The sequence below is a fragment of the Artemia sp. Qi Xiang Cuo genome, chromosome 16 (assembly GCF_049724085.1).
Source record: "Artemia sp. Qi Xiang Cuo chromosome 16, ASM4972408v1, whole genome shotgun sequence".
Taxonomy (NCBI): Eukaryota; Metazoa; Arthropoda; class Branchiopoda; order Anostraca; family Artemiidae; genus Artemia; species Artemia sp. Qi Xiang Cuo.
The window spans coordinates 32,417,649-32,444,641 of NC_142809.1; the positions used below are offsets into that span (position 1 = coordinate 32,417,649).

A 26,993-nucleotide genomic window follows, 5' to 3' on the forward strand; every position below is an offset into this window, starting at 1 on the left:
ACTATTGAGAAGTACTCAATCAGCTCGAGGGTGCCACTCGTTCGGTTTGTTTTAAAAAAAAATTTAAAAATTATTTGGCTTCGTAGAAGTTATTTTTATTGTATTTTTTTTTCATTATATTTTTATTTTATTTTTTTTAGTCTATTTAATCTAATTAATTAATTTTTTTCTTGAACTTTGACTGAATTTAGTTTATTTATTCTATTTTTTTTCTATACTTTTCATTTTATGTATATTTTCTTTTCTTCTCCTTCGTATGTAAGTGATCATTTTAAATTTTCTTTTGATTTATATATATAAAACAAAAGTATATAGTATATATAGCGTATATAGTATATAGCGTATATAGCTATATATGCTATATAAGTATATACGTTATTTACTATATACTTATATAGTACGCTGTATACTGTATAAGGAAACCAGACATGGAGACCCGTCGGTAAATTTTTCGCAGTTCATATTATTGACTTACGAATAAAGTAAACATACCACTCGATGCTTTTTTCTTATGCTCTTTCCAAATATAATAATCATTTTCGTCGGAAATAAATTTTACACCCACCCGTATATAAACCAAGTCTAGGTATATATTTGCAAATTAGGGGGGGGGGGGTAAATTTCATTTGTGATATAAATGAGAGTTAATTTTAAACTTCACCCCGCCCACCTCCCCCCTAATGTGCAAATATACACTCTGAATTGGTATATATAAGGGTAGGGGTAAAATACATTTCTGACAAAAGTGATTGTTATTTTTGGAAAGAGCATAAAAAAGGCATCGACTGGTATTCTTTCTTTATCCGTAAGTCTATAATATGAACTGCGAAAAACTTACCGACCCGTCAAACGGGTAATTGCTATCTAAATTGATTGCGAAGTGTAGTTTGCAATATTTTAGTGATTGTTTCGGTAAATTTTTCGTTGTTTATATTATTGACTAATGAATAAAGTAAACTTACCACTCGATGCCTTTTTATGCTCTTTTCAAACATAATAATCATTTTTGTCAGAAATGAATTTATGTATATATATATATATATATATATATATATATATATATATATATATATATATATATATATATATATATATATATATATACGGAAGCTGGAAGTAAGTTTATATGAAAAAGGCGATAGCTTGTCTGTTATCTTGACCGTGGCGAGTAAAAATCAGGGTTAATAATACCATTTATAGGTGAAAGAATTTTGAAGGCATTTTCAGAAAGTTTGCTTCAGGGAAGAGCAAGCAACCCCGGAAAATACAATACAGAACTTAAAAAATAAGTAGATATAAGTCTTAGCACTCATTTGGTGATCAGTGACATTTGTTTACGAAAGTAATTTGTTTTACGTCATAAATTTGGAAAAATGTCCAAAAAGTGTCCTTTTTTCAAAAAGCTGCCTTTTTTACCCATTTGTGTCCCGGTGTCCCTCAGGGTGAAAAAGTGTCCAAAAGACACTAAAAGTGTCCATTTGGCGTCCCAGCTCCAGTAGCTCCGCCTGATTGTTCCTTTTTCTCTATTCCACTTTTCCATTTATTATTTAGCTTCTTTTTGTTTAGATTGTTATGAATACATATTCACATAACTTTATCGCCAGAGTCAAATTCCGTGCCCTGCAAGGAATTGCTGCTTTTTTGCAGTTTTTCTGTCTCGATGAATTTCAAGTATTAGCCAATCTGATAATTCTCGGCCTCAACTGAGTTCAATTCGATTAAACTTTGATTTTGGCTTTATCCTATTCTGGACGGTAGCTGGACCTCTATTGTGAACGAGTTGGGTTTCAACTGATTCCCAAACTTAGCGCTAGTTAAATCTCAGTATTAGTAGAAATTTCATTGTGAATGGACCTTAAATATATCAGTAGAGATGACCCTAAAGGTCGTGACAGGACTCCTAATATGGGCATAGCCTCCCTAGGGAGAATGATTGCGTAATCGGTCAATGACCTCTTTCTCCAGGTGTGTTTTTGGCACGCCCTCAACGAATGCCAATGTTGTTATTGTTTCCGAGGCAAAATGCCAAGGTCAATGTTGTTGTTATTGTTTCCGAGGCAAAATGCCAAGGTCAATGTTGTTGTGAACAGAGTCATTAGAGAGAACACGTGGTTAATGGGATCAATGTTGTTGTCGTTTCCGAGCCAACTTTCTTTTCTGGTCAGTCTAGAGTTGGCAGTCATTAATCAAATTGTTTCCAGGGAGTGTCTGACAGATGACGTCAAGTTAATTAATGTCTTTGGAGTTCGACCAGAATTGTCTCCGAGACAAAGTTTTGATCACACATGACAGATGATGTCATGATTGATTGATTGACACGAAAGGGGAATCAATTTGTTGTTCTAAAGAGAATTGATTCACGAAAGGGAAATTAATTTGTTGTTTCTAACAAGAGAATCGTTTCCGAGCAGACGTATTGATCTTAGCGCGCGAAAAGGTTTCCAAATAATTTGAAATGCATTGGCGCAGAGATGCCAAACAAAAGGAACATGCCGAAATTCCGTTTAGGGATAATTTTGGCGAAACCGTTTTAGCTATTTTATGGAACTATTTCGGCGAAACAGCTAGAGACATTTTAAAAGGTGATTTTTGAAGAGATTTTGGAGGAGGTTTTGAGTGTGGTCGTTATAATACACAAGTTGTATTTTAACAGTGTTGTGAGGTCCTCTACCCCAACCCAAAGGGCCCCAAAGGCCCGCCCCCCGCCCCCCAAAGGCTCCCCAAGGTCTCAAAGGGCCTCTGGAGCCCCCAAAGGCCCACCCAGACCCCCAAAGCCAATCCCCGGGCCACCCAAAGGCCCTCCCCAGGCTTCCAAAGGCCCTCCCTCGGTCCCCAAAGGTCCCCCAGGCCCCCAAAGGCCATCCCCGGGTCCCCCAAAGGCCCATCGAGCTCCCGAAGGACCAACGGGATCCCAAAGGCCCTCCACCGGTCCCCAAATGTCCCCCAGGCCCTCAACTGCCCTCCCTGTGCCCCGAAGGAAGCCCCCCCCCCGGGCCTCCGAGGCCCCCCAAGCTCTGAAAGGGCCTCCGGAGCCCCCAAAGGCCCACCCAGCCCCCCCAAGGCCCTCCCCGGGGCCCCCAAAGGCCCATCGAGCTCCCGAAGGACCAACGGGATCCCAAAGGCCCTCCGCCGGTCCCCAAATGTCCCCCAAGCCCTCAACTGCCCTCCCTGTGCCCCAAAGGCCCGGCCGGTGCCCCAAAGGTCCTCCCAGTTCCCCCACGAGCCTCCCCCCGCCCCCCCCCCGCGCAACGGGCCTCCGGAGCCCCCCCAGGCCCACCCAGCACCCTCACGGCAATCCCCCGGTCACCCAAAGGCCCACCCCAGGCTTCCAAAGGCCCTCCCTCGGTCCCCAAGGGTCCCCCAGGCTCCCAACTGGCCCCCCGGACCCCCAAAGGCCTTCCCCCGGCCCCCAAACGTCCACCGGACTCCCCACCGACCACTCGGTGCACCAGGGCCCCCAGACCCCCAAAGGCCCTTCTCGTGCTCCCACACGACCACACAGCCCCTTGCGTTAGTTTTAGTTAAAATTACAGAATGTTCTAGATTAGAGTCATAGCTTAGAGTGCTTGTTAAAGTTCTCTGTTAGTTTAATTTTTGATAAGTGTTTGATGTTTTAACTTTGAGTTTCAGTTGGAGTTATAGTTTGGTTTAGTTTAGTAGTTTGGTGTTTTAGCTTAGAGTCCTAGCTTAGAGTTTAAGTTAGAGTTGAAGTTTATTTTAGTATTAGTTAAGAGCTTAGAGTTTTTAGCTTAGAGTCTTAGCTTAGAGTTTTTTTTTGTTAGAGTTGTATTCTAGTTTAATTTTAGTTAAGAGTTTGATTTTTTAACTTTGAGTTTCATTTAGAGCTCTAGTTTAGTTTATTTTTAGTTAAGAGTTTAGAGTTTTTAGCTTAGAGTCATAGCTTAGAGTTTTTGTTGAAGTTCTAGTTTAGTTTAGTTTTAGTTTAGAGTTTTATCTTAGAGTATTAGCTTAGATTTTTTTGTTGAAGTTAGAGCTTAGTTAATAGTTTGATATATTAACTTTTAGTTTCAGTTAAAGTTATGGTTTAGTTTGTTTTTAGTTAATAGCTTATAGTTTTTAGCTTAGAGTATTATCTTAGAGTTTTTGTTGAAGTTATAGTTTAGTTAAGTTTTAGTAAATAGTTTAGAGTTTTATATTAGAGTCTTAGCTTAGAGTTTTTGTTAGAGTTCTAGTTTAGTTTAATTTTATTTTAGAGCTTAGAGTTTTAGCTTAGTCCTAGCTTAGAGTTTTTTTTTTGTTAGAGTTCTAGTTTAGTTAAGAGTTTGATTTTTTTTTTACCTTTGAGTTTAAGTTAGAGTTTTAATTTTAATTTTAGTTAAGAGTTTGATGTAATACCTTTGAGTTTCAGTTAGAGTTCTAGTTTAGTTTAGTTATAGTTAAGAGTTTAGAGTTTTTAGCTTAGAGTCATAGCTTAGAGTTTTTGTTGAAGTTATAGTTTAGTTTTATTTAATAGTTTATAGTTTTATCTTAGAGTCTTATCTAATATTTTTTTTTTAGAGTTCTAGTTTAGTTTAATTTTAGTTAAGAGTTTGTTGTTTTACCTTTGAGTTTCAGTTATAGTTCTAGTTTAGTTTATTTTTAGTTAATAGTTTAGAGTTTTTAGCTTATAGTCTTAGCTTAGAGTTTTTGTTGAAGTTATAGTTTAGTTTAGTTTTATTAAATAGTTTAGAGTTTTAGCTTAGAGTCTTAGCTTAAAGTTTTGTTGAAGTTCTAGTTTAGTTTAGTTTTAGTTAATAGCTTAGAGTTTTTGTTAGAGTTCTAGTTTAGTTTAATTATATTTAAGAGTTTAGAGTTTTTAGCTTAGAGTCATAGCTTAGAGTTTGTGATAGAGTTATAGTTTAGTTTACTTTTATCTAAGAGTTCAATGTTTTACCTTAGAGTCATAGCTTAGAGTTTTAGTTAGAGTTCTAGTTTAGTTTAGTTTTAGTTAAGAGTTTAGAATTTTAGCTTAGAGTTTTTGTTAGAGTTTTTGTTAGAGTTCTAGTTTATTTTAGTTTTAGTTAAGAGTTTAGAGTTTTTAGCTTAGAGTCTTAGACTAGAGTTTTTGATAGAGTTCTAGTTTATTTTAGTTTTAGTTAAGAGTTTGATGTTTCACCTTGGAGTCATAGCTTAGAGTTTTAGCTTGAGTCCTAGTTTGGTTTAGTTTTAGTTAAGAGTTTTGAGTTTTAGCTGAGTCTTAACTTTGAGATTTAGTTAGAGTTCTAGTTTATTTTATTTTTAGTTTAAAGGTTTAGTTTATACTTAGAGTTTAAATTAGAGTTCTAGTTTTGTTTAGTTAAAGTTACTCATTTAGAATTTCAGATTATTGTCATAGATTATATTTTTAATTAAATTTATATTTTTGTTAAGTTTTAGTTAAGAGTTTCCACTTTTAGCTGAGTCTTAGCTTAGAGTTTTTGTTAGAGTTCTATTTTGGTTTAGTTTTAGTTAATAGTTTAGATTTATAGCTTAGAGTCTTATTTTAGAGTTTTTGTTGAATTTCTAGTTTAGTTTAGTTTTAGTTTAGAGTTTTAGCTAATACTTAGAGTTTTTTTTAGAGTTCTAGTTTAGTTTTAGTTAATAGTTTAGAGTTTTAACTTAGTATTATCTTAAATTTTTTTTTAGAGTTCTAATTTAGTTTAATTTTAGTTGAGAATTTTATGTTTTACATTTGACTTTCAGTTAGAGTTCTAGTTTAGTTTACTTTTAGTTAAGAGTTTAGTGTTTTACCTTAGAGTCATAGCTTAGAGTTTTAGTTAGAGTTATAGTTTAGTTTTAGTTAAGAGTTTAGAGTTTTAACTTAGAGTCTTAGCTTAGAGTGTTTGTTAGAGCTCTATTTTAGTTTAATTTTAGTTAAGAATTTTATGTTTTAACTATGAGTTTCAGTTAGAGTTATAGTTTACTTTTGTTAAGAGTTTGGTGTTTTAGCTTAGAGTCTTAGCTTATAGTTTTGTTTAGAGTTCTGGTTTATTTTAGTTTTAGTTATGAGTTTAGAGTTTTTAGCTTAGAGTCTTAGCATATAGTTTATTTTGAAGTTCTAGTTTAGTTTATTTTTAGTTAATAGTTTATAGTTTTAGCTTAGAGACTTAGATTAGAGTTATTGTTTTAGTTTAGTTTTAGTTAATAGCTTAGTGTTTTAGCTTTGAATCTTAGCTTAGAGTTTTTGATAGAGTTCTAGTTTAGTTTAGTTTTATCTAAGACTTCGATGTTTTACCTTAGAGTCATAGCTTAGAGTTTTAGTTATAGTTCTAGTTTAGTTTAGTTTTAGTTAAGAGTTTAGAGTTTTTAGCTTAGAGTCTTAGCCTAGAGTTTTTTGTTAGAGTTCTAGTTTATTTTAGTTTTAGCTAAGAGTTTAGAGTTTTTAGATTAGAGTCTTAGCATAGAGTTTTTGATAGAGTTCTAGTTTAGTTTAGTTTTAGTTAATAGTTTTATGTTTCACCTTAGAGTCATAGCTTAGAGTTTTAGTTATAGTTCTAGTTTAGTCTAGTTTTAGTTAAGAGTTTTGAGTTTTAGCTGAGTCTTAACTTAGAGTTTTTGTTAGAGTTCTAGTTTAGTTTAGTTTTAGTTTAGAGTTTTAGTTTATACTTAGAGTTTCAATTAGAGTTCTAGTTTGGTTTAGTTAAAGTTACGAATTTAGAATTTTATCTTAGTGCCATAGCTTAGATTTTGACTTATAGTGATAGTTTGTTTTAGTTTTAGTTAAGAGTTTAGAGTTTTAACTGAGTCTTAGCTTATAGTTTTTTTTAAGAGTCCTAGTTTAGTTTAGTTTTAGTTAATAGTTTAGAGTTTTAGCTTAGAGTCTTAGTTTAGAGTTTTTGTTGAAGTTCTAGTTTAGCTTAGTTTTAGTTTAGAGTTTTAGCTAAGACTTAGAGTTTTTGTTAGAGTTCTAGTTTAGTTTTAGTTAAGAGTTTAGAGTTTTACCTTAGAGTCTTAGCTTAAAGTTTTTGTTAGAGTTCTAGTTTAGTTTAATTTTAGTTAAGAATTTGATGTTTTACCTTTGAGTTTCAGTTAGATTTATAGTTTCATTTAATTTTAGTTAATAGTTTAGTGTTTTAATTTAGACTAAAATCTTAGAGTTTTAGTTAGATTTATAGTTTATTTTAGTTTTATTTAATAGTTTGCAGTTTTAACTTAGTGTATTATATTAGAGTTTTTTTTGTTATAGTTCTAGTTTATTTAAATTTATTTAATAATTTGATGTTTTACCTTTGAGTTTAAGTTATAGTTCTATTCTAGTTTACTTTTAGTTAAGAGTTTAGTGTTTTAAACTAGATTATTAGCTTAGAGTTTTAGTTAGAGTTCTAGTTTAGTTTAGTTTTAGTGAAGAGTTTAGAATTTTAGCTTCGAGTCATAGCTTAGAGGTTTTGTTAGAGTTCTAGTTTATTTTAGTTTCAGTTAAGAGTTTAGAGTTTTTAGGTTAGAGTCTTAGCTTAGAGTTTTTGTTGAAGTTCTAGTTTAGTTTAGTTTTAGTTAATAGTTTAGAGTCTTAGCTTAGAGTTTTTGTTAGAGTTGAAGTTTAGTTTAGTAATAGTTTAGAGTTTAGAGTTTTTTGATTAGAATATTATCTTAGAGTTTTTGTTAGAATTGAAGTTTAGTTTAGTAATAGTTAAGAGTATAGAGTTTTAGCTTAGAGTCATAGATTAGGGTCATAGTTAGAGTTAAAGTTTAGTTTAGTTAAAGTTAAGAATTTAGAGTTTTAGCTTAGTGTCTTATCTTAGATTTTGACTTAAAGTTCTAGTTTGGTTAAGTTTTAGTTAAGTGTTTAGAGTTTTATCTGAGTCGTAGCTTATAGTTTTTGTTAGAGTTATAGTTTAGTTTAGTTTTAGTTAAGAGTTTAGAATTTTAACTTAGAGTCTTAGCTTAGAGTTTTTGTTAGAGTTGAAGTTTAGTTTAGTTATAATTAATAATTTAGTTTTTAGCTTAGAGTCGTAGTTTAGAGTTTTTGTTAGAGTTGTAGTTTAGTTTAGTTCAGAGTTTAGAATTTTAGCTTAGAATCATAGCTTAGAGTTTTTGTTGAAGTTGAAGTTTAGTCATAGTTAAGAGTTTAGAGGTTTTATCTTAGAGTCTTAGCTTATAGTTTTAATTATAGTTCTAGTTTAGTTTTAGTTAAGAGTTTAGAGTTATATCTTAGAGTCTTAGATCAGAGTTTTTGTTGAATTTATAGTTTAGTTGAGTTAAGAGTTTAGAGTTCTAACTTAGAGTTATTTCTTAGAATTTTAATTTGAGTTTAATTTTGTTTTAGTTATAGTTAAGTGTTTAGAGTTTTAGCTTGTAGTCTTAGATTAGAGTTTTAGTTAGATTTCTAGCTTAGTTTAGTGTTAGTTAAGAGTTTAGAGTTTTAACTTAAAGTCTTAGCTTAGAGTTTTAGTTAGAGTTCTAGTTTAGTTTAGTTTTAGTTAAGAGTTTTAAGTTTTACCTTAAAGTCTTAGATTAGAGTTTTAGTTAGGGTTGAAGTTTCGTTTAGTTTAGTTATAGTTAAGAGTTTATAGTTTTAGCTTAGAGTCGTAGCTTGGAGTTTTAGTTAGAGTTATTGTTTAGTTTAGTTTTAGTTAAGAGTTATAGCTTAGAGGTTTAGCCTAGAATCTTAGCTTAGAGATTTAGTTAGAGTTGAAGTTTAGTCTAAACTAGCATAACCACAAAATTCCACAATATTGCATAGAAATACCAAAACCATAGGTTAGGTTAGGTTAGAGGTTAGGTTTCTCCACGTTTAAGTTAGAGGTTAGGTTTCTCCACGTTTAAGTTAGGTTAGATTAGGTTAGCTTATCATGAGCACTCAAGATAATCTAACCTAATCTTACTGGTACAAAGTCGACATGGGGGGTTAGATAGCTTTTTGCACCGCGGAATTCAGGAAGCACCGGTGGGCCCGGCAAGAACCGCGGGACGCGCTGCGAGATTAGGTTATGTCAAGTCAGGTTTGGTAAGTTAGGTTTGGTTAGCTAAGTTAGGTTAGGTTAGGTTAGGTTAGCCTACGTACACGCAGGTACGTAGGCTAACCTAACCTAACTTAACCTAACCTAACCTAACTTACCTAACCTGACTGGACCTAGCCTAATCTCGCAGCGCTTCCCGCAGTTCTTGCCGGGCCCACCGGTGCTTCCCGAGTTCTGTGTTGCAAAAAGCTATCTAACCCCCCCTGTCAACTTTGTACCAGTAAGATTAGGTTAGATTATCTTGAGTGCTCATGATAAGCTAACCTAATCTAACCTAACTTAAACGTGGAGCAACCTAACCTCTAACTTAAACATGGAGAAACCTAACCTCTAACCTAACCTAACCTATGGTTTTGGTATTTCTATGCAATATTGTGGAATTTTGTGGTTATGCTAGTTTAGACTAAACTTCAACTCTAACTAAATCTCTAGGCTAAGATTCTAGGCTAAACCTCTAAGCTATAACTATTAACTAAAAATAAACTACACAATAACTCTAACTAAAAGTCCAAGCTACGACTCTAAGCTAAAACTATAAACTCCTAACTATAACTAAACTAAACGAAAATTCAATCCTAACTAAAACTCTAAGATAAGACGTTAAGGTAAAACTTGAATCTCTTAACTAAACCTAAACTAAACTAGAACTCTAACTAAAACTCTAAGCTAAAACTTTTAGGTAAAACTCTAAACTCTTAACTAAAACTAAACTAACCTAGAAATCTAACTAAAATTCTAATCTAATACTCCAAGATAAAACTCTAAAGCATCAACTATAACTAAAACAAAATTAAACTAAAATTAAAATTCTAAGAAATAACTCTAAGGTAGAACTATAAACTCTTAAATAAACTAAACTAGAAATTCAACAAAAATTCTGAGATAAGACTCTAAGATATAACTCTAAACTCTTAACTAAAACTAAACTAAACCAGAACTCTAAGTAAAACTCTAAGCTAAGACTCTAAGCTAAAAACTCTAAATTCTTAACTGTGACTAAACTAAATTTCAACTTCAACAAAAACTCTAAGCTATGACTCTATGATAAAACTCTAAACTCTTAACTAAACTAAAATACAAATCAAAAAAAAAATCTAAACTACGACTCTAAGCTAAAAACTCTAAATTATTAATTATAACTAAACTAAACTTCAACTCTAACAAAAACTCTAAGATAAGACTCTAAGGTAAAACTCTAAACTCTTAACTAAAACTAAACTAAACTAGAACTCTAACAAAAACTCTAAGCTACGACTCAGCTAAAACTCTAAACACTTAACTAAAACTTAACCAAACTAGAACTTTAAGTCAAAATCTAAGCTATGACACTAAGCTAAAACTCTAAATTCTTAACTTTAACTAAACTAAACTTTAACTCTAACTAGGACCCTAAGCTAAGACTCTAAGCTAAACCTCTAAACTCTTAACTATTACTAAACTAAACTTCAACTCTAACAAAAACTATAATATATTATTATAATAAAAAAACTCTAAACTCTTAACTATTACTAAACTAAACTTCAACTCTAACAAAACTCTAAGCTAATACTCTGAACTCTTAACTAAAAGTAAAATAAAATACAAATTAAACAAAAACTCTAAGCTAAGACTATAAGCTATAAACTCTAAAATCTTACATAAAACTAAACTATACTAGAACTCTAACAAAAACACTATGCTAAGACTCTAAGTTAAAACTCTAAACTCTTAAGTAAAACTAAACTAAACTAAAACTCTAACTGAAACTCAAAGTTAAAAAATCAAATTATTAAATAAATTGAACTAAACAATAACTCTAACAAAAAAACTCTAAGATAATACTATAATGTAAAACTCTAAACTCTTAAATAAAAGTAAAATAAACTAGAACTCTAAATAAAAATATAAGATTTGAGTCTAAAGAAAAAAACTAAACTATTAACTAAAAGTAAATTAAACTAGAACTTTAACTGAAACTCAAAGTTAAAACATCAAATTCTTAAATAAAATTAATCTAAACTAGAACTCTAACAAAAACTTTAAGATAATACTCTAAGTTAAAACTCTAAACTATTAAATAAAACTAAACTAGAACTATAACAAAAACTCTAAATAGTAGATAAAACTATAAAATAAAACTAAACTAAAATAGAACTTAAACATAAACTCTAAACTAAGACTCTAAGCTAAAACTCTAAACTCTTAACTAAAACTAAAATAAACTAGGACTCTTAACAAAAACTCTAAGCTAAGACTCATCTAAAACTCTAAACTCTTAAATAAAAATTAAACAAAATATCAATTTAATTAAAAATCTAATATCTTGAAATGCGATGAAACAACATATGAGTGAAATTAAATAAACAACGCTCTAACAATTTGATACTATAACTTTCCATCATTAACAAATAAACTAAAACTAAACTAACATAGTCCTATAACCAGAAATATAATATAATACTTATCGCAACATAGACCAAATTTTAACAAAGTAAACTAAACTAGGAATCACAAAAAAAATCTAGGATCAGTATCTCAGGTGAAACATCTAAATCTAAACTAAAACTAAACTAAACTAGAACTATCAAAAACTCTAGGCTAAGACTCTAAGCTAAAAACTCTAAACTCTTAACTAAAACTAAAATAAACTAGAACTCTAACAAAAAACTCTAAGCTAAGACTCTAAGCTAAAATTCTAAACTCTTAACTAAAACTAAACTAAACTAGAACTCTAACTAAAACTCTAAGCTATGACTCTAAGGTAAAACATCGAAGTCTTAGCTAAAACTAAACTAAACTAGAACTCTATCACAAACTCTAATCTAAGACTCTAAGCTAAAACTCTAATCTATTAACTAAAAATAAACTAAAACAATAACTCTAAGCTAAGTCTCTAAGCTAAAACTATAAACTATTAAATAAAACTAAACTAAACTAGAACTTAAACATAAACTCTACGCTAAGACTCTAAGCTAAAAACTCTAAACTCATAACTAAAACTAAAATAAACTAGAACTCAAACAAAAACTCTAAGCTAAGACTCTAAGCTAAAACACCAAACTCATAACTAAACCAAACTAAAACTCCAACTGAAATTCAAAGGTAAAACATCAAATTCTTAACTAAAATTAAACTAAACTAGAACTCTAACAAAAACTCTAAGCTAAGACTCTAAGGTAAAACTCTAAACTCTTAACTAAAACTAAACTAGAACTCTAAGCTATGACTCTAAGGTAAAACACTAAACTCTTAACTAAAAGTAAACTAAACTAGAACTCTAACTGAAACTCAAAGGTAAAACATCAAATTCTTAACTAAAATTAAACTAAATTAGAACTCTAACAAAAACTTTAAGCTAAGACTAAGGTAAAACTCTAAACTCTATAAATAAAACTAAGCTAGAACTTCAACAAAAACTCTAAGCTAAGACTCTAGGCTATAACTCTAAACCCTTAACTATAACTAAACTAAACAAGAACTCTAACAAAAACTCTAAGCTAAGACTCAGCTAAAACTGGAAACTCTTAACTAAAACTTAACCAAACTATAACTTTAATTAAAAATCTAAGCTCTGACACTAAGATGAAACTATAAATGCTTAACATTAAATAAACAAAAATATAACTCTAATTTAAAATATAATTATAAACTAAAACTCTAAACTAAAACTAAACTAAACTATAACTCTAACTAAATATCTAAGTTAAGACTCAGATAAAACTCGAAACTCTTAACTAAAACTAAAACAAACTAGAACCCAAACTAAAACTCTAAGATATGACTCTAAGGTTAAACATCAAACTCTTAACTAAAAGTAAACTAAACTAGAACTATATCAAAAACTCTATGCTAAGACTCTAAGATAAAAACTCTCAACTATTAAATAAAACTAAACTAAACTACAACTCTAACAAAAACTCTAAAAAAAACTCTAAGCTAAAATTCTAAACTCTTAACTAAAACTAAACTAAACTAGAACTCTAACTAAAACTCTAAGCTATGACTCTAAGTTAAAACATTGAAGTCTTAGCTAAAAGTAAAATAAACTAGAACTCTATCACAAACTCTAAGCTATGACTATAATCTAAAAAACTATAAACTCTAAAATAAATTTAAAATAAACTAGAACTCTAACAAAAACTCTAATCTATTAACTAAAACTAAACTAATCTAGAACTTCAACAAAAACTATAAGCTAATACTATAAGCTAAAACTCTAAACTATTTACTAAAACTAAACTAAAATAAAACTTCAACAAAAACTCTAAGATAAGACTCTAAGCTAAAAACTCTAAACTCTTAACTATAACTAAACTAAACTAGAACTCTAACTGAAACTCAAAGGTAAGACATCAAACTCTTAACTAAAATTAAACTAAACTAGAACACTAAGCTAAGACTCTAAGATAAAACTATAAGCTCTTAAAAAAAACTAAACTAAACTATAACTTCAACAAAAAACAATAATATATGAATCTAAGCTAAAAAATCTAAACTCTAAACTATAACTAAACTAAAATAGAACTCTAATTGAAAATCAATGGTATTAAATAAAAATCTTAGGTAAAATTAAACTTAAAACTCTAACTGAAACTCAAAGGTATAAAAAAATCAAACTCTTAACTAAACTAGAACTCTAACAAAAAAAAACTCTAAGCTAGGACTAAGCTAAAACTCTAAACTCTAAAATAAAATTAAACTAAACTAGAACTCTAACAAAAACTCTAAGCTAAGACTCTAAGCTAAAACTCTTAACTAAAACTAAACTAAACTAGAACTCTAACTGAAACTCAAAGGTAAGACATCAAACTCTTAACTAAGCTAGAACTTAAACAAAAAACTCTAAGCTAAGACTATAAGATAAAACTCTAAACTAAAACTAAACTAGAACTTCAAGAAAAACTCTAAGCTATGACTCTAAGCTAAAAACTCTAAACTCTTAACTAAAACTAAACTAAACTAGAACTCTAACTGAAACTCAAAGGTAAAAAATCAAACTCTTAACTAAAATTAAACTAAACTATAACTCTAACAAAAAAAAACTCTAAGCTAAGACTAAGCTAAAAACTCTAAGCTCTTAACTAATACTAAAATAAACTTCAACTCTAACTTAAACTCTAAGCTAAGACTCTAATCTAAAACACCAAACTCTTAACTAAACCAAACTATAACTCCAACTGAAATTCAAAGGTAAAACATCAAACTCTTAACTAAAATTAAACTAAACTAGAACTTCAACAGAAACTCTAAGTTAAGACTCTAAGCTAAAACATTCTATACTTTTAACTAAAACTAAAGCAAGGGCTGGGTGGTCCTTTGGGAGCCCGGGGAGAGCCTTTGGGGGTCTGGGGGCCCTTGAGCGCCGATTGGTCCTTTGGTAGTCCGGTGGACCTTTGGGTTCCGGGGGACGGCCTTTGGGGGTCCGGGGGCCAGTTGGGAGCCTAGGGGACCTTTGGGGACCAAGGGAGGGCCTTTTTTTTGGGGACCAAGGGAGGGCCTTTGGAAGCCTGGGGAGGGCCTTTGGGTGGCCCGTGGATTGCCTTTGGGGGTCTGGGTGGGCCTTTGGGGGCTCCGGTGGCCCTTTGCGACCTTGGTTGGCCGGTGGGGGGCGGGGGGAGGGCCTTTGGGGCACTGGGAGGGCCTTTGGGGCACAGGGAGGGCAGTTGAGGGCTTGGGGGACTTTTGGGGCCCGGTGGAGGGCGTTTGGGAGCCGTTTGGTCCTTCGGGAGCTCGTTGGGCCTTGGGGGGGCCGGGGGTTGGCCTTTGGGGGTCGGGGTGGGGCTTGGGGGGCTCCGGTGGCCCTTTGAGAGCTGGGGGGGCCTTTGCGGACCGGGGGGCTTCCTTCGGGGCACAGGGAGGGCAGTTGAGGGCCTGGGGGACATTTGGGGACCGGTGGAGGGCCTTTGGGATCCCGTTGGTCCTTCGGGAGCTCGATGGGCCTTTGGGGGACCGGGGGATGGCCTTTGGGGGCCGGGGGGACCTTTGGGGACCGTGGGTGGGCCTTTGGAAGCCGGGGGAGGGCCTTTGGGTGGCCCGGGGATTGCCTTTGGGGGTCTGGGTGGGCCTTTGGGGGTCTGGGTGGGCCTTTGGGGGCGCCGGAGCCCCTTTGCGACCTTGGGGGGCCTTTGGGGGGCCGGGGGAGGGCCTTTGGGGCCCTTTGGGTTGGGGTAGAGGACCTCACAACACTGTTAAAATACAACTTGTGTATTATAACGACCACACTTAAAACCTCCTCCAAAATCTCTTCAAAAATCACCTATTAAAATGTCTCTAACTGTTTCGCCGAAATAGTTCCATAAAATATCTAAAACGGTTTCGCCAAAATTATCAATAAACGGAATTTCGTCATGTTCCTTTTGTTTGGCATCTCTGCGCCAATGCATTTCAAATTATTTGGAAACCTTTTCGCGCGCTAAGATCAATACGTCTGCTCGGAAACGATTCTCTTGTTAGAAACAACAAATTAAGTCCCCTTTCATGAATCAATTCTCTTTAGAACAACAAATTAATTCCCCTTTCGTGTCAATCAATCAATCATGACATCATCTGTCATGTGTGATCAAAACTTTGTCTCGGAGACAATTCTGGTCGAACTCCAAAGACATTAATTAACTTGACGTCATCTGTCAGACACTCCCTAGAAACAATTTGATTAATGACTGCCAACTCTAGACTGACCAGAAAGGAAAGTTGACTCGGAAACGATAACAACATTGATCCCATTAACCACGTGTTCTCTCTAATTACTCTGTTCAAAACAACATTGACCTTGGCATTTTGCCTCGGAAACAATAACAACAACATTGACCTTGGCATTTTGCCTCGGAAACAATAACAACATTGACATTCGCTGAGGGCGTGCCAAAAACACACCTGGAGAAAGAGGTCATTGACCGATTACGCAATCATTCTCCCTAGGGAGGCTATGCCCATATTAGGAGTCCTGTCACGACCTTTAGGGTCATCTCTACTTATATCTCCTATTCTCACTTGTAGAAGTAGTTAATTAATGTAATTTTTGAATATCAAAGTATTTTGCCTGTACCCTCTTTGCCGAAAACAACTACCTGTTAAATAACAGTAATTTAATAACAGTCAAAGCGCTTTTTAATGTTCCTGCTTTTCTCTAAAAGTTGCAACAGTGCCTTTTGAATTGCAGCACTGAAAATGTGTGTATCCAAATCTATAAAATGTGAAACCAGATTTATTTTTTCTTTTTCCATTCCCTGCAGATTTGGCTGTTGATTTTTAAAACTTTATTTCCTGGCAAAACTTGGGACCTTTGGGTTTTCTTCTCTTTTTTTGATCGTTTATGAAGATTTTATAATGTAATTTTGTATGTTAAATTACAAAATATAATAGGTGTTATTTTAGTGCTTTTAGTATGGTGACTTCCTCGAGTATCTTTTGTTGGATTTTCGGTGTTTCAGGCAAACACTTAAAAAACTGCTACACAATGCTAAACGATTAAAAGTTGTGATTGTTTTTATTGGATTTAGGGAATAAGTTCAATTAGAATCAAATATCTTTAGTTATTGAGAAGAAAAAAAAGTTTTATTCCTTGATGCAATGCGAAGATGTATGATTCTATAGTCATACATCTTTTTTAGTGTATTTGTTCAGGCCAATGATTATTTTTAAATATTGAAATAGGCTAAATTCGTGGGTATAAATAAAAATAATACTAATGTTTAGAAGCTTAACCTTTTTTTTTGTGTAGGGTTGATTAAAGTCTGTTTGATTTATTTAGTATATTTCACTTCTTTCTTCTATTAATTTCTTTTTTGAGTGAGCTTTTAATTTTTATAATCTTTTTTTTTCTTTTAATTTTCTGCTTAATTGAATCGAAAGCCTCCAGCAAGGCAGCATTCATAGAACTGCGTAGAAAAACCCACAAACTGGCTCGGAGGGATGAAAATGAACTGGTAAGCTTGGCCTAAAAGTTAGAGGAGTAGCAGCCAAAAATGAGATCTACAAGCAGTACAAGATCCTCAAAGAGCTTAGTGTGAAAAGGAGCAGTACCACAGGAAACTTGAAAACCAAAGACGGAACCATCAAACCGTCAAGAAATTGGATCAGTGGAATAACCACTTTAAATAGAACAGGACAGACTAAACCCCTAGCGTCGCGCCAAATCCCTCATCCAATGCCACTGCCACCAAAGGAACAGACCCGTGTGGCATTTTACCGCCTTCAACAGAAGAAGTCAGAAATCTCGCAAAATCCTTAAAAAACATAAAAATCCCCAGGCAACGAATCCCTGGCTTCAGAAATTTACAAAGCAAGCCCTGCACTTGGGGAGGCCCCGACGAACCTACTCGAATTACCGGGGAATTTCACTGATTGACATAGCCGGGAAGATTTTTGCAATAGTTGTCATAAACCGTTTCTAAAAGGAACAAGAAAGAACTGGGCTGGGTTCCGCCCAGGAATGGGTGTGTCGATCATATTTTCACTTTGCGACTCCCCCTTCACAATCGATTAAATCTCGGACAATACATCATCGCCATCTTTCTCGACTTCATTGCCGCATTTGACTACACTCTGATCTTTCTTCTGGCAGATAATTCCGGAAGATGGTGTCCCAACTAAATTGCTTGGCCTGCTCAAAGCTTGCTATGAAGATATGAAGAGTAATATCCGAGTATATGGCGAACAGACTGAACTCTTTGAAATAGATTACGGTGTTCGCTAAGGCTGTCCAGCGTCCCCAATTCTTTCAATTTCGTAGTAGATTGGATTATAAAGAAATCATCGAACGAAGAAGATTGTGTGGTATTTTCTGCCGAAGAAAGTTTTGCTGACCTCGAATATGCTGATGATGGTACTCTCCTATCCGACTTAGCACCGAAAGTGGAAGAAATGATAATAAGGGCGGCGGCTACCGCAGATATGGCAGGTTTGGCAATCAGTATCTTGAAAACTAAATACCTATCAACTAAGAATGATATCAACTCTTTTATGCATCTTAATAGGGATCATATTGATAGAGTTAAAGAGTTCAAACATCTGGGATCACTTATAGATGCTAAGCGTTAACCGTCGAATGGGGTTCAAGGTAGGATCAGCATAGTCTGGTGTGCCTTCGGGCGACTGCGCAAACCCCTGTGGTCGAAGCTCAAAATTGAGCTAAAAAAAAAATTCAGAATATACTCGGCAGGCGTACGCTCCATACTACTATACGGCTGCGAGACTTTGCCAGTAAAGGCAGAAGAAGAACGGTAACTAGACTTTCTAGATAGGAAATGCTTAAGATCTATATGCAACATCAGACGGTCACAACGAATCAGCAACCACCAGCTCAAGAAGATGTGCGGACAAAAGCTCACAATGTAGAGCTTGACAAAGAAAAGACGAAGAAAGAAGTTGGAACTTGGAGGGTGTAAAGAGTGAACCTCTGGAGATTGTGGAGTAGAAGGAGCGGGTACACCCGGGTTGGCCTCAGGTGGTTTGTTACTGCAATAACTTAATAGTACTTGTGGTATTAATGCTTCTGACCAATCTGTTTAACTGTTGTCACGTATCATAAAGAAGTGTTTTTTCTTATTGGTCTGATCTCTTCTCACGTTTTGGCTACATTTCTTTTGCTCTCTAAAATAGTATCTATGTTCTTTCCTCTTTTGGTGTCTCTTTCTCTTTTTGTTAATTGTCTATGTTAGCATCCAGTTTCACGACCTGGAAAATAGCATTTTTTTTTATTTAGTACGTGCCAAATAATTCTTTTCCTATTCTCTCATGCTCTCTCTATTTCTCCTCCCTTCATTCTGTCATTCTCATTTTCTTCTTCTTTGACGTGTCTAAATGAAATAGTTCAGCAACTTTAAAAATATCTTAACTGTTTATAAGCCTAAAGAAATCACGAACTCTTTCGTGTTCCCATGTACAAAATTCGTCTCTGTTTTGCTGTGATGGGGCTCCGCGTTATAGTTATTTTGTAATCATTTTTTTACTTTTTGGTGAACTTTATTCTTTCTTTTTAGCACAAGATTTGGAAGATCAAGAGATTCCGTCTGAAGTCAACACCTCCTCAGTGTCAGTAGGTCGTCGCTATGCAAGAATGGATGAGCTTGGGGTGCCTTTTGCAGTGACTGTGGATTTTGACACGCTTAAAGAACCCCATTCTGTGACTCTGAGGGACCGGGACTCTATGCTACAAGTTCGACTGCCGGTAAGAGATAAAGATTGATTGAATGGAACCACATTCGGAAGCATCGGTTATGTGACTTTAATTTCAAGTTATATGATCTTTAAAACTATTTTACCTCAGGTGTTGTAGCTATGATGATTACTAGCGCTCTGGAATCAGAGCCTGAGTCGGAACTGGTTTAATGTTGAAGCAGTTAGAGTGGCGCCACGCAAAGCACTTGTAGTAAATTCTCGTACCTTTGAAAATTTATACTTCAAAATTGGCTTTCTTAGACTTTAACGTCAAGAGTCGAAGCTGAAATCTCTGTGATTCAAAGTCAGCATTTCACCAACCCGGCCACCCTTTTACGACGAGCTTCTTTTTTTTATACTTCCCAGTAATCTACTATAGAGGACATCAATGATTTGTTGTTTTATTGTAATTTAATCCAACTAAACGGACAAAGTAATTATTTAATTGTTTGTCAAATTTTTTCGCTGTGAAACTTCTCAACAAGAAGAGTATTATAATGAAGAGCTTGAAATTGCTCTTGCATTTCAACTTTGTCGCAATCAATAAATATTTTTGTATATTCCAGAGTTTTGAATTGCTTTATACCACTATCCTAAATGTGGTTGGGTCGTCAACCAATGCCACCTTTTTATGCGTGTGTGATGTGGCTACGCTTTTGGCGGAATGTGGTCGTATGGTTTCCCTTAAGCTGTAAAATTGTCGCGACATCACTTGTAAAATATCGTCTTCCATGATAAACTGAGGTAGAGGACTCAGAAGAGACCCCATTATTCATTCAGCGAAACTTACCCAGATGAAATTTGTTTTGCTGCTTTGAAAATGCAGTTCCTTCGATTTGAGTTGAAAAAAAGAAACATGTCAAACTTAATTATGCTGCTTACGCATTCAAATGTTGTAGCTTCAAAGTTGTCAAGATTTCCGGTAGCGATTTGCCGAGTTAAACACGCATTCCGTCTGCTCCATATGGACAAGAAATTTTTTGTCATACAAAAAAAAATCTAAATAGAGCTGCTAAATTTTTGTCACCTAAGACTGATTGCTCATAATATTAATGAATTTACATTAAGTGTAAACTTGTTCTTGTTATTTCGAAAAATAGTTATTATCAAGTTAGTATTCTCACGTATAAATATTTCAATAATGTACTTCCCTGTTCTTTCGATTTTCCCCCCATTAATAATAATCTCGTTAGTCATGATACACTATGTATTTCACTAAAAATGGTACATTCATTTAGAAATATGATTAGAGCTTCTTTTGAAAATAGAAATTTTGCCCCCTGTGTGGGATAAAATTCCAATTTTAAAAAGAAATCCGAGTTGCTTTGCATCCTTCAAGGCTACAACAAGAGATCTTTCCTTGCAAAAGAATACTAATCACGTGTATATTTTATGAAAGTAGAGTGCATGTTGTATATGTATGAATGGTGTATGAATAGCATGTAGAATAATGTAAAAATAAGTGCTACTAGAAAGCATAGAATAGAGAAGAATGACACCTGCTGCCAGAAAGCCCTTTTGGACTTTCTTAGCAGGTGTTGCGAAATGTTTTGTTTATGTGTGTCAAATAAAATTATCTTGTCGACGCTATTTCTGATACTGACTTCAAATATGTAGCCTGAATTTTTCTTCTTTTTTTTTCAGTTGGCACTGATGAGGTCAGGACCATTTGTAGATCAGTTCCATATCCCTTTTTAAAATTGTTTATGAGTCATAAAATTTTATAAAATTCTACATATTGCTCAAAATTTAAATAAACAGAGACATTTTTTTGGCCGAAAAAAAGAAATTTCGAATAATAAACAGAGAAATTTTCGTAGCTTTTTAAAAGAGAACTTTTAAAAAGCTACGTTTTAAAATCTTGTATGCTTATGATCTCTTCTTTTTTTCACGAGCTGTAATTGGTTAATATTTGTATTCCTTTAATGCTATTTTTTCCTTATGTGTTCCTTTAATGGGAGCTTCAGTCACTTACATCAGTCGTAGTAACCTAAAAGGTGTAGCATTACACAGCAAAAATTTTCTAGGAAACTGGGAAAGGTAAAACGTGCCTTTCGATTTTTTTTTACTGATATCATATTCATGTTCTTCCCCTGTTTTTTCATCTGTTACAACTGGGTTGATGAAAATTTTAACACCTCTTAAAATTAGATAGGAGATCTTTAAATTGCTATTGTTGTAACATGGGTACTTGGAACGCAATTCCAAACCCCTTAGGTGTGAAAGTCATTGAATATTTTCATGTCTCGTTTTTCTGTTTTTGACTATTCAAGTTTATTGAAAAAAGAAACTAAGACGATATCCAAAAAGTGATCACTTCTAATACCATTTGAACATTTTTAAAAGTTTTAACGCTGGAGAGTATCCCATATTGTTTTTAGGGGTTTTTAAGAATCTTTGATTGACATTTAGAAAAAAAAAGTAAACAAAATTTTGTGTAATTTTATATATATATATATATATATATATATATATATATATATATATATATATATATATATATATATATATATATATATATTTGTTGTAAGTACTTCCTTTAACTGCGAAGCTAGAGATAGAGAGGTGTTGTTGTCGTGATAATGCTCTGCCTGTATGTGGAAGTTCCTAGGCACCGTTGTTGCTAGTTGGCCAGCGTAGATTGCATGCTATACAGGGGAGCTCTAGTGTGTGGGACAAATGGAGTTTTAAGGGTTTTTCCTGAGCTTAAGAACGGATTCATCAATTTTATGTTGTTCTTTTATGAGATTGTTTTGTGCTTCTGAATTGCCATGAGGAGCAAGTTAGTGTCTTGAATTAAGATTCAATGATTCTGAATTTTGTTAATAAGCTTGTTTATTTTAGGTGAACGAAGTGGCTGCCGTTATAAAAAATCTATCATGTGGAAAATTAAGTTGGACCGAAGTAAGAGCGAAGTATCCTGCCTTTATTCAACAAGAATAAGCTATCTTTTTTATCTGCACAAATGTTTAAGTAAAGATCTTTCATCATATCCTGTATTTTATTTAAGACTGAAAAATTTAAGATCGGTTTATACTCTTTATGTATACTTTGAGGTGACTAAAAAGGTGCGTACGTACATTTTGAGCGAAAAGGACTATTCTTACGTTTTGAAATATTCAGAGTTGCAGGGTTATGCAAAGCAGTTGAGAATAAAATTCATGTCTTTAAAAATTGAAGGTACCAATACCGGTTTTCGCAACGACTACCTCATGGGTCGTAGTCGAAATAGTAGCTCAATTTTTCAATTTTCTGTAGGAGAGGAACTTTTGAATCAGTCTCTGGGGGATCCTTAAACATTCAAAAAACTTTCAGTGACCATCCTAAATGTTTAGTAGCAAGAACTCTGTAACCGTTGTAATTTCCTATGTTTTTGCTTAGAATTTGGTTGACAATTTGTGGGGCATCTATCTCAGATAAACAGTGTTGTATATCATCCCCTGTTTTAGAAATGTTCCTGGTCGTATACATTTAAAATTAGTTTTTTCACTCATTTCAATTTATTTCCTTATCCTTCATTTCCATTCGTGAAATCCTCGATCGTATTTCTGATCAAAGTAGGATCTCAGTTTATTTTAGGCATGTTTTTTAGCGTTTGGGGAGGAGATTCCTTCGCACGAGTCTCATGAAAAATTACCTACTCTACTCATCCTCTCTTGTGCTTTGTGTCGTTCTGACCTTCGCAGACAGAACCAATATGATTAAAAAATAATAAGGCCCCAGGTGCTGATAGTCTGGTAAATGAATGTTTAGAATAAGGGGATTGGAAAGTTTACGATAAATTATTGACGATTGTGAATAGGAGTTTTGAGGGGGGGGGGTAACTAGCGGTTTTAGAAAAAATTTAATAAAACCCTTGTGCAATAAAGGTAGTCGGTATACTTTTAGTGAAGGTCCTATCCTTGTATGGTAGACCAGACAAATACATACAATTGGTTAGAACTGTGTACTAGAATAACATGTTTGCAGTTAAGATAAGAAGTGACGTTTATATCTGATTTCGTATTGAGTCAGGAGTTAAGCAACGTTGTGTTCTATCCCCATTTATATGGATTATTTTGATGGACTTTGTCCTAAGGAACACGGTGAAGGCTATGACAAAGCACAGAATCAGATGGGAAATTAAAACTACTAGATTTAGATTATGCTGATGATTTGAATGCCCTAGATGAAAATGTTGGCAAAATGAATTGTTTTTGGAGATTTAGAGAGATTTAGAAGATGGATAATTTTATGCAAGATCGTGGACCCATTCACAACGAAAAGATATGAGCTTGCGTAACTGTATGCGTATATATGTGTACATACACATACGCATATATACACGCTATAATCGAACAATGAGACAGCGTAACATAACTGAACGCGTATGTTTGTCTTTCTAAATTTAAATAATTCATCACAATATAATTTGTTGTCAGTTTTTATTTGCCTTTATCATTTTGTAAATTAGTTTCCTTAAGAAACACTTACTAGAGAACTAATGAAATGTTCCTCATGTGCATTCTACTATTATCAGTCTAATTTCTCCTTGCTTTCATGAATTACCATGACGTCATATTTTTTTATTAAGCCGTTTCAGGTTGTATAAACATATCACTACAGATAAAATGACGTCACTTTTGGTATAAAACAGCAGCAGCGTGACAGCTATGACGTCAATTTTACAATATATACGGTCATGTTCATTAGTTATTTAAAGATGAGTATCATTAAAAATTGTTGTATTGTTGTTGCAGTCTCATGTACTGGAATTGCAGTCACGTGGGTGATTAAGAAGCATAGAAAATCTGATATGGATGAAAAATCGGAGAATCTCAAACCAGTCAATGAAACTCAGAATGTTAATGTTCCAGCCTCAAAGGAGCCTGTTCAAATCCGAGTTGACAGTGAAAAACTGACAGACAAAAGCCAAATATATGATGCAATCAGTATGACTTGTGAAAATATATCACCTGCTGTAGAAGAAACTGTTGAGACCGAAGACAACAATGACGTAAGACCGAATCCAATATTCAGAAGGCTTCTGGCTCCTAACTGGCTAAACTGGCTCACTGGATTAGCTTGCTCGAGCAGTAAGTGTTTCTACCACTGGGTGACAAAAGGTATGCCTACTTACTCTATACTAATTTCTAAAACGAAATTGATGAGACGTGCCTCAAAAGAGCAATGTCAAAATACGTATATGACTGACGAAAGACCTCACAATGGTACAAGCAATAAGTCAACTGAAGAAACAATAAACCCTCAGAGACTAGCAGTAATTGAACAGGGAGATATTGTCAAAGAACTGACGGAATCTGGTGCTCCAGACTCTGATATAAAGAAGGCAGTTTCTGAATTGGATACTAGACAGAAAGTTCTTGAAGATAAGGAATTAGAAATAACACCGATAGGACTCGAACTCCTTGACCGAAATCGATTGGAGGATCTTTTGAAGAGAAGGTTCTTCTATAACAAATCTTTCGAAATATATGGAGGCATAGCAGGTCATTTTGACTTGGGCGAAGCGGGTAGTAATATAGAAAACAACATAATAGATGCATGGAAGAAATTCTTCATTTGTCAGGAACAAATACATCTAATGACATGTTCTTCTGTGACTCCTGAATTAGTTTTGAGGGCGTCTGGACACGTTGAAAAATTCACCGACTTCATGTGTAAAGATGTTAAAACTGGTGAATATTTTAGACTGGATCACCTCATCAAAGACGAGCTAGAAAAACGCAAAGCGGACAAAAGTGCGACAGCTCAAGTTAAAGCAGAATGTGCAAATATTCTTACCCGACTTGATGGAATGACCAAAGCAGAAATGGTTGTCGTATTGAGGCAGTTTAACATAAAGTCGCGTAATGAAAATGATGTGACTGACCCAGTAGAATTCAATTTAATGTTCAAAACAAATATTGGCCCAACGGACAAGAATCAGGGTTATTTAAGACCAGAAACCGCTCAAGGCATATTTGTCAATTTCCCCCGTCTTTTAGACAACTACAATGGAAAACTGCCATTTGCGGCTGGACAAATCGGGAAAGTTTTTAGAAATGAGATTTCACCGCGTTCTGGCATTCTACGAGTCAGGGAATTTACTATGGCAGAAATTGAACATTTCCTTGATCCAAGAAATAAAAGTCATTGCAAATTCAGCAGTGTCAGAGATTTGAATATTTTATTATATTCAGCGTGTGCGCAGATGGAGGGAAAACCATCAAAGCTGATGAAGCTTGGTGATGCTGTCGCTCAGAAACTAATTGAAGACGAGACCCTTGCGTATTATATAGGGAAAACTCAGCAGTTCCTAATTAAAGTCGGTATAAACGAAAAAAAGTTAAGATTTAGACAGCATATGAGTAAAGAAATGGCTCATTATGCTCAGGATTGCTGGGACGCCGAATGCCTTACCTCATATGGATGGGTTGAATGTACCGGCTGTGCTGACAGGTCAACTTTTGATCTCACTCAGCATTCAAAGGCAACAGGTGCTAAATTGAAAGCTCAGAGAAATCTTTCTGAGCCAAAGATTGAAGAAGTTGTGACTGTAAAGCTTCAGAAAGACCTAATTAAAAAAGAATTTCAAGAAATAACGAAGCTAATAGAACAGGAAATTGAAAAAGTGGAAAGTAATGTCATTGAATCGTCAATCAAACAGAAAGGAAAATATGATGTGACGGTCAATGACAAATCTTACTCAATTACTTCAAAAATGTTGGAAGTGAGAAGACAAAAGAAAACGGTTCACGTGGAAAACTTCGTGCCCAGTGTCATTGAGGCCTCATTCGGGATTGGGCGGATAATGTGGACAATACTCGAACACAACTTTAGTGTTCGAGAATGTAATAATAAAAAAATATTTTTGAAGCTTCCACCCAGAATAGCGCCATACAAGGTTGGAATTTACCCGTTGAGTAACAAACGGGATTTTATACCTTTTGTGACTCAAATCTCACAAGATTTAAATGATGAAGAGATTTCGAATGTCAAGATCACCTCAATGTCTGTAAGACATCTCTACACAAAAACGGATGAACTTGGGGTGCCTTTTGCAGTCACTGTGGATGAAACCACACTTAAAAAGCCCTATTCTTGCACTCTAAGGGAGCGCGACACAACGCTACAAGTTCGACTGCCAGTGAACGAAGTGGCTGCCGTTATAAAAAATCTGTGCCTTTGTAAATTAAGTTGGACCGAAGTAAGAGCCAAGTATCCTGCCTTTATTCGAAAAAAAGAATAAAATGTTTAAGTAAAGAACTTCCATTAAAGGAAAAATATTTTGCAACGCTGCTGACACGTTTAGTTTTTTTTGTGATTTTTGTCTCAAATCAGTAACCATCTGGAATAATTCATCCAAAAGGATCAATTGTAAGGTGGGATTAACAGTATCGAGTGACAGTCGGTAATAACCGGCAATTTCTTTGGGAAAAAAGTCTAGCATAGTTCTCTGATTACAGTATACATTCCACCAGAAGCCATGTGGTGCGTAAAGTTTGAATTTCACGCAATACAGTGTTCCGAGTTCTGCTGAATACACAAACATAGAGTGCGCCAAAAGATACTGTTTTTTGGTGAAGCCAAAAACCGTTTGGTGCCAAAAACTACCTTTGAATACGCAATTTGACGATCTCTAGTTTTTGGTTATTGAACTTAGAAAAATATGTCTGCCAAGTCTTGTACCGTCTGTATGAATTGATGCATGTCCATGGTAAAGGCATATCATGCAATTAGTCGTCAGATCAATAGGTGCAAGGGGCTACTTACTCTCTTTGAGAAAGTGTAGAGGTCTCTGCAAATAGCATGGCGTCGAACATAAGGCAAGCAAAGAACAGTGATTCCTATACGTCTCTGCAAAGTATTTCCTATACGTCTCTGCAAAATGGAATATAGTACTCTACTATCCTGGCCCTGCTGTGATAAATATCAGCT

The 26,993-nt window shown here is 34.3% G+C and overlaps 2 protein-coding genes across 2 annotated transcripts in view; both read left to right on the plus strand.

The window, feature by feature from the left end:
• Positions 1-22,065, plus strand: part of LOC148942800 (glycine--tRNA ligase-like) — a 48,064-nt gene extending 25,999 nt beyond the window's left edge. Inside the window, exons 7-8 of the mRNA XM_089102358.1 lie at positions 18,896-19,083; positions 21,918-22,065. Of these exons, the coding sequence (XP_088958484.1) occupies positions 18,896-19,083; positions 21,918-22,016 (287 nt within the window). The 3' untranslated portion in view covers positions 22,017-22,065. The remainder of the gene's footprint in view (positions 1-18,895; positions 19,084-21,917) is intronic.
• Positions 22,066-23,775: 1,710 nt separating this feature from the next.
• On the plus strand, positions 23,776-26,304 carry LOC148942801 (glycine--tRNA ligase-like). Its single transcript, XM_089102359.1, has one exon. The coding sequence runs from the start codon at positions 23,776-23,778 to the stop codon at positions 26,302-26,304; it is 2,529 nt and encodes an 842-aa protein (XP_088958485.1).
• The last annotated feature ends 689 nt before the right edge of the window (positions 26,305-26,993 follow it).

Bases quoted from the DNA above. Each gene is read 5' to 3' on its own strand.
- LOC148942801 (XM_089102359.1), top strand. From the start codon at position 23,776: ATGAGTATCATTAAAAATTGTTGTATTGTTGTTGCAGTCTCATGTACT.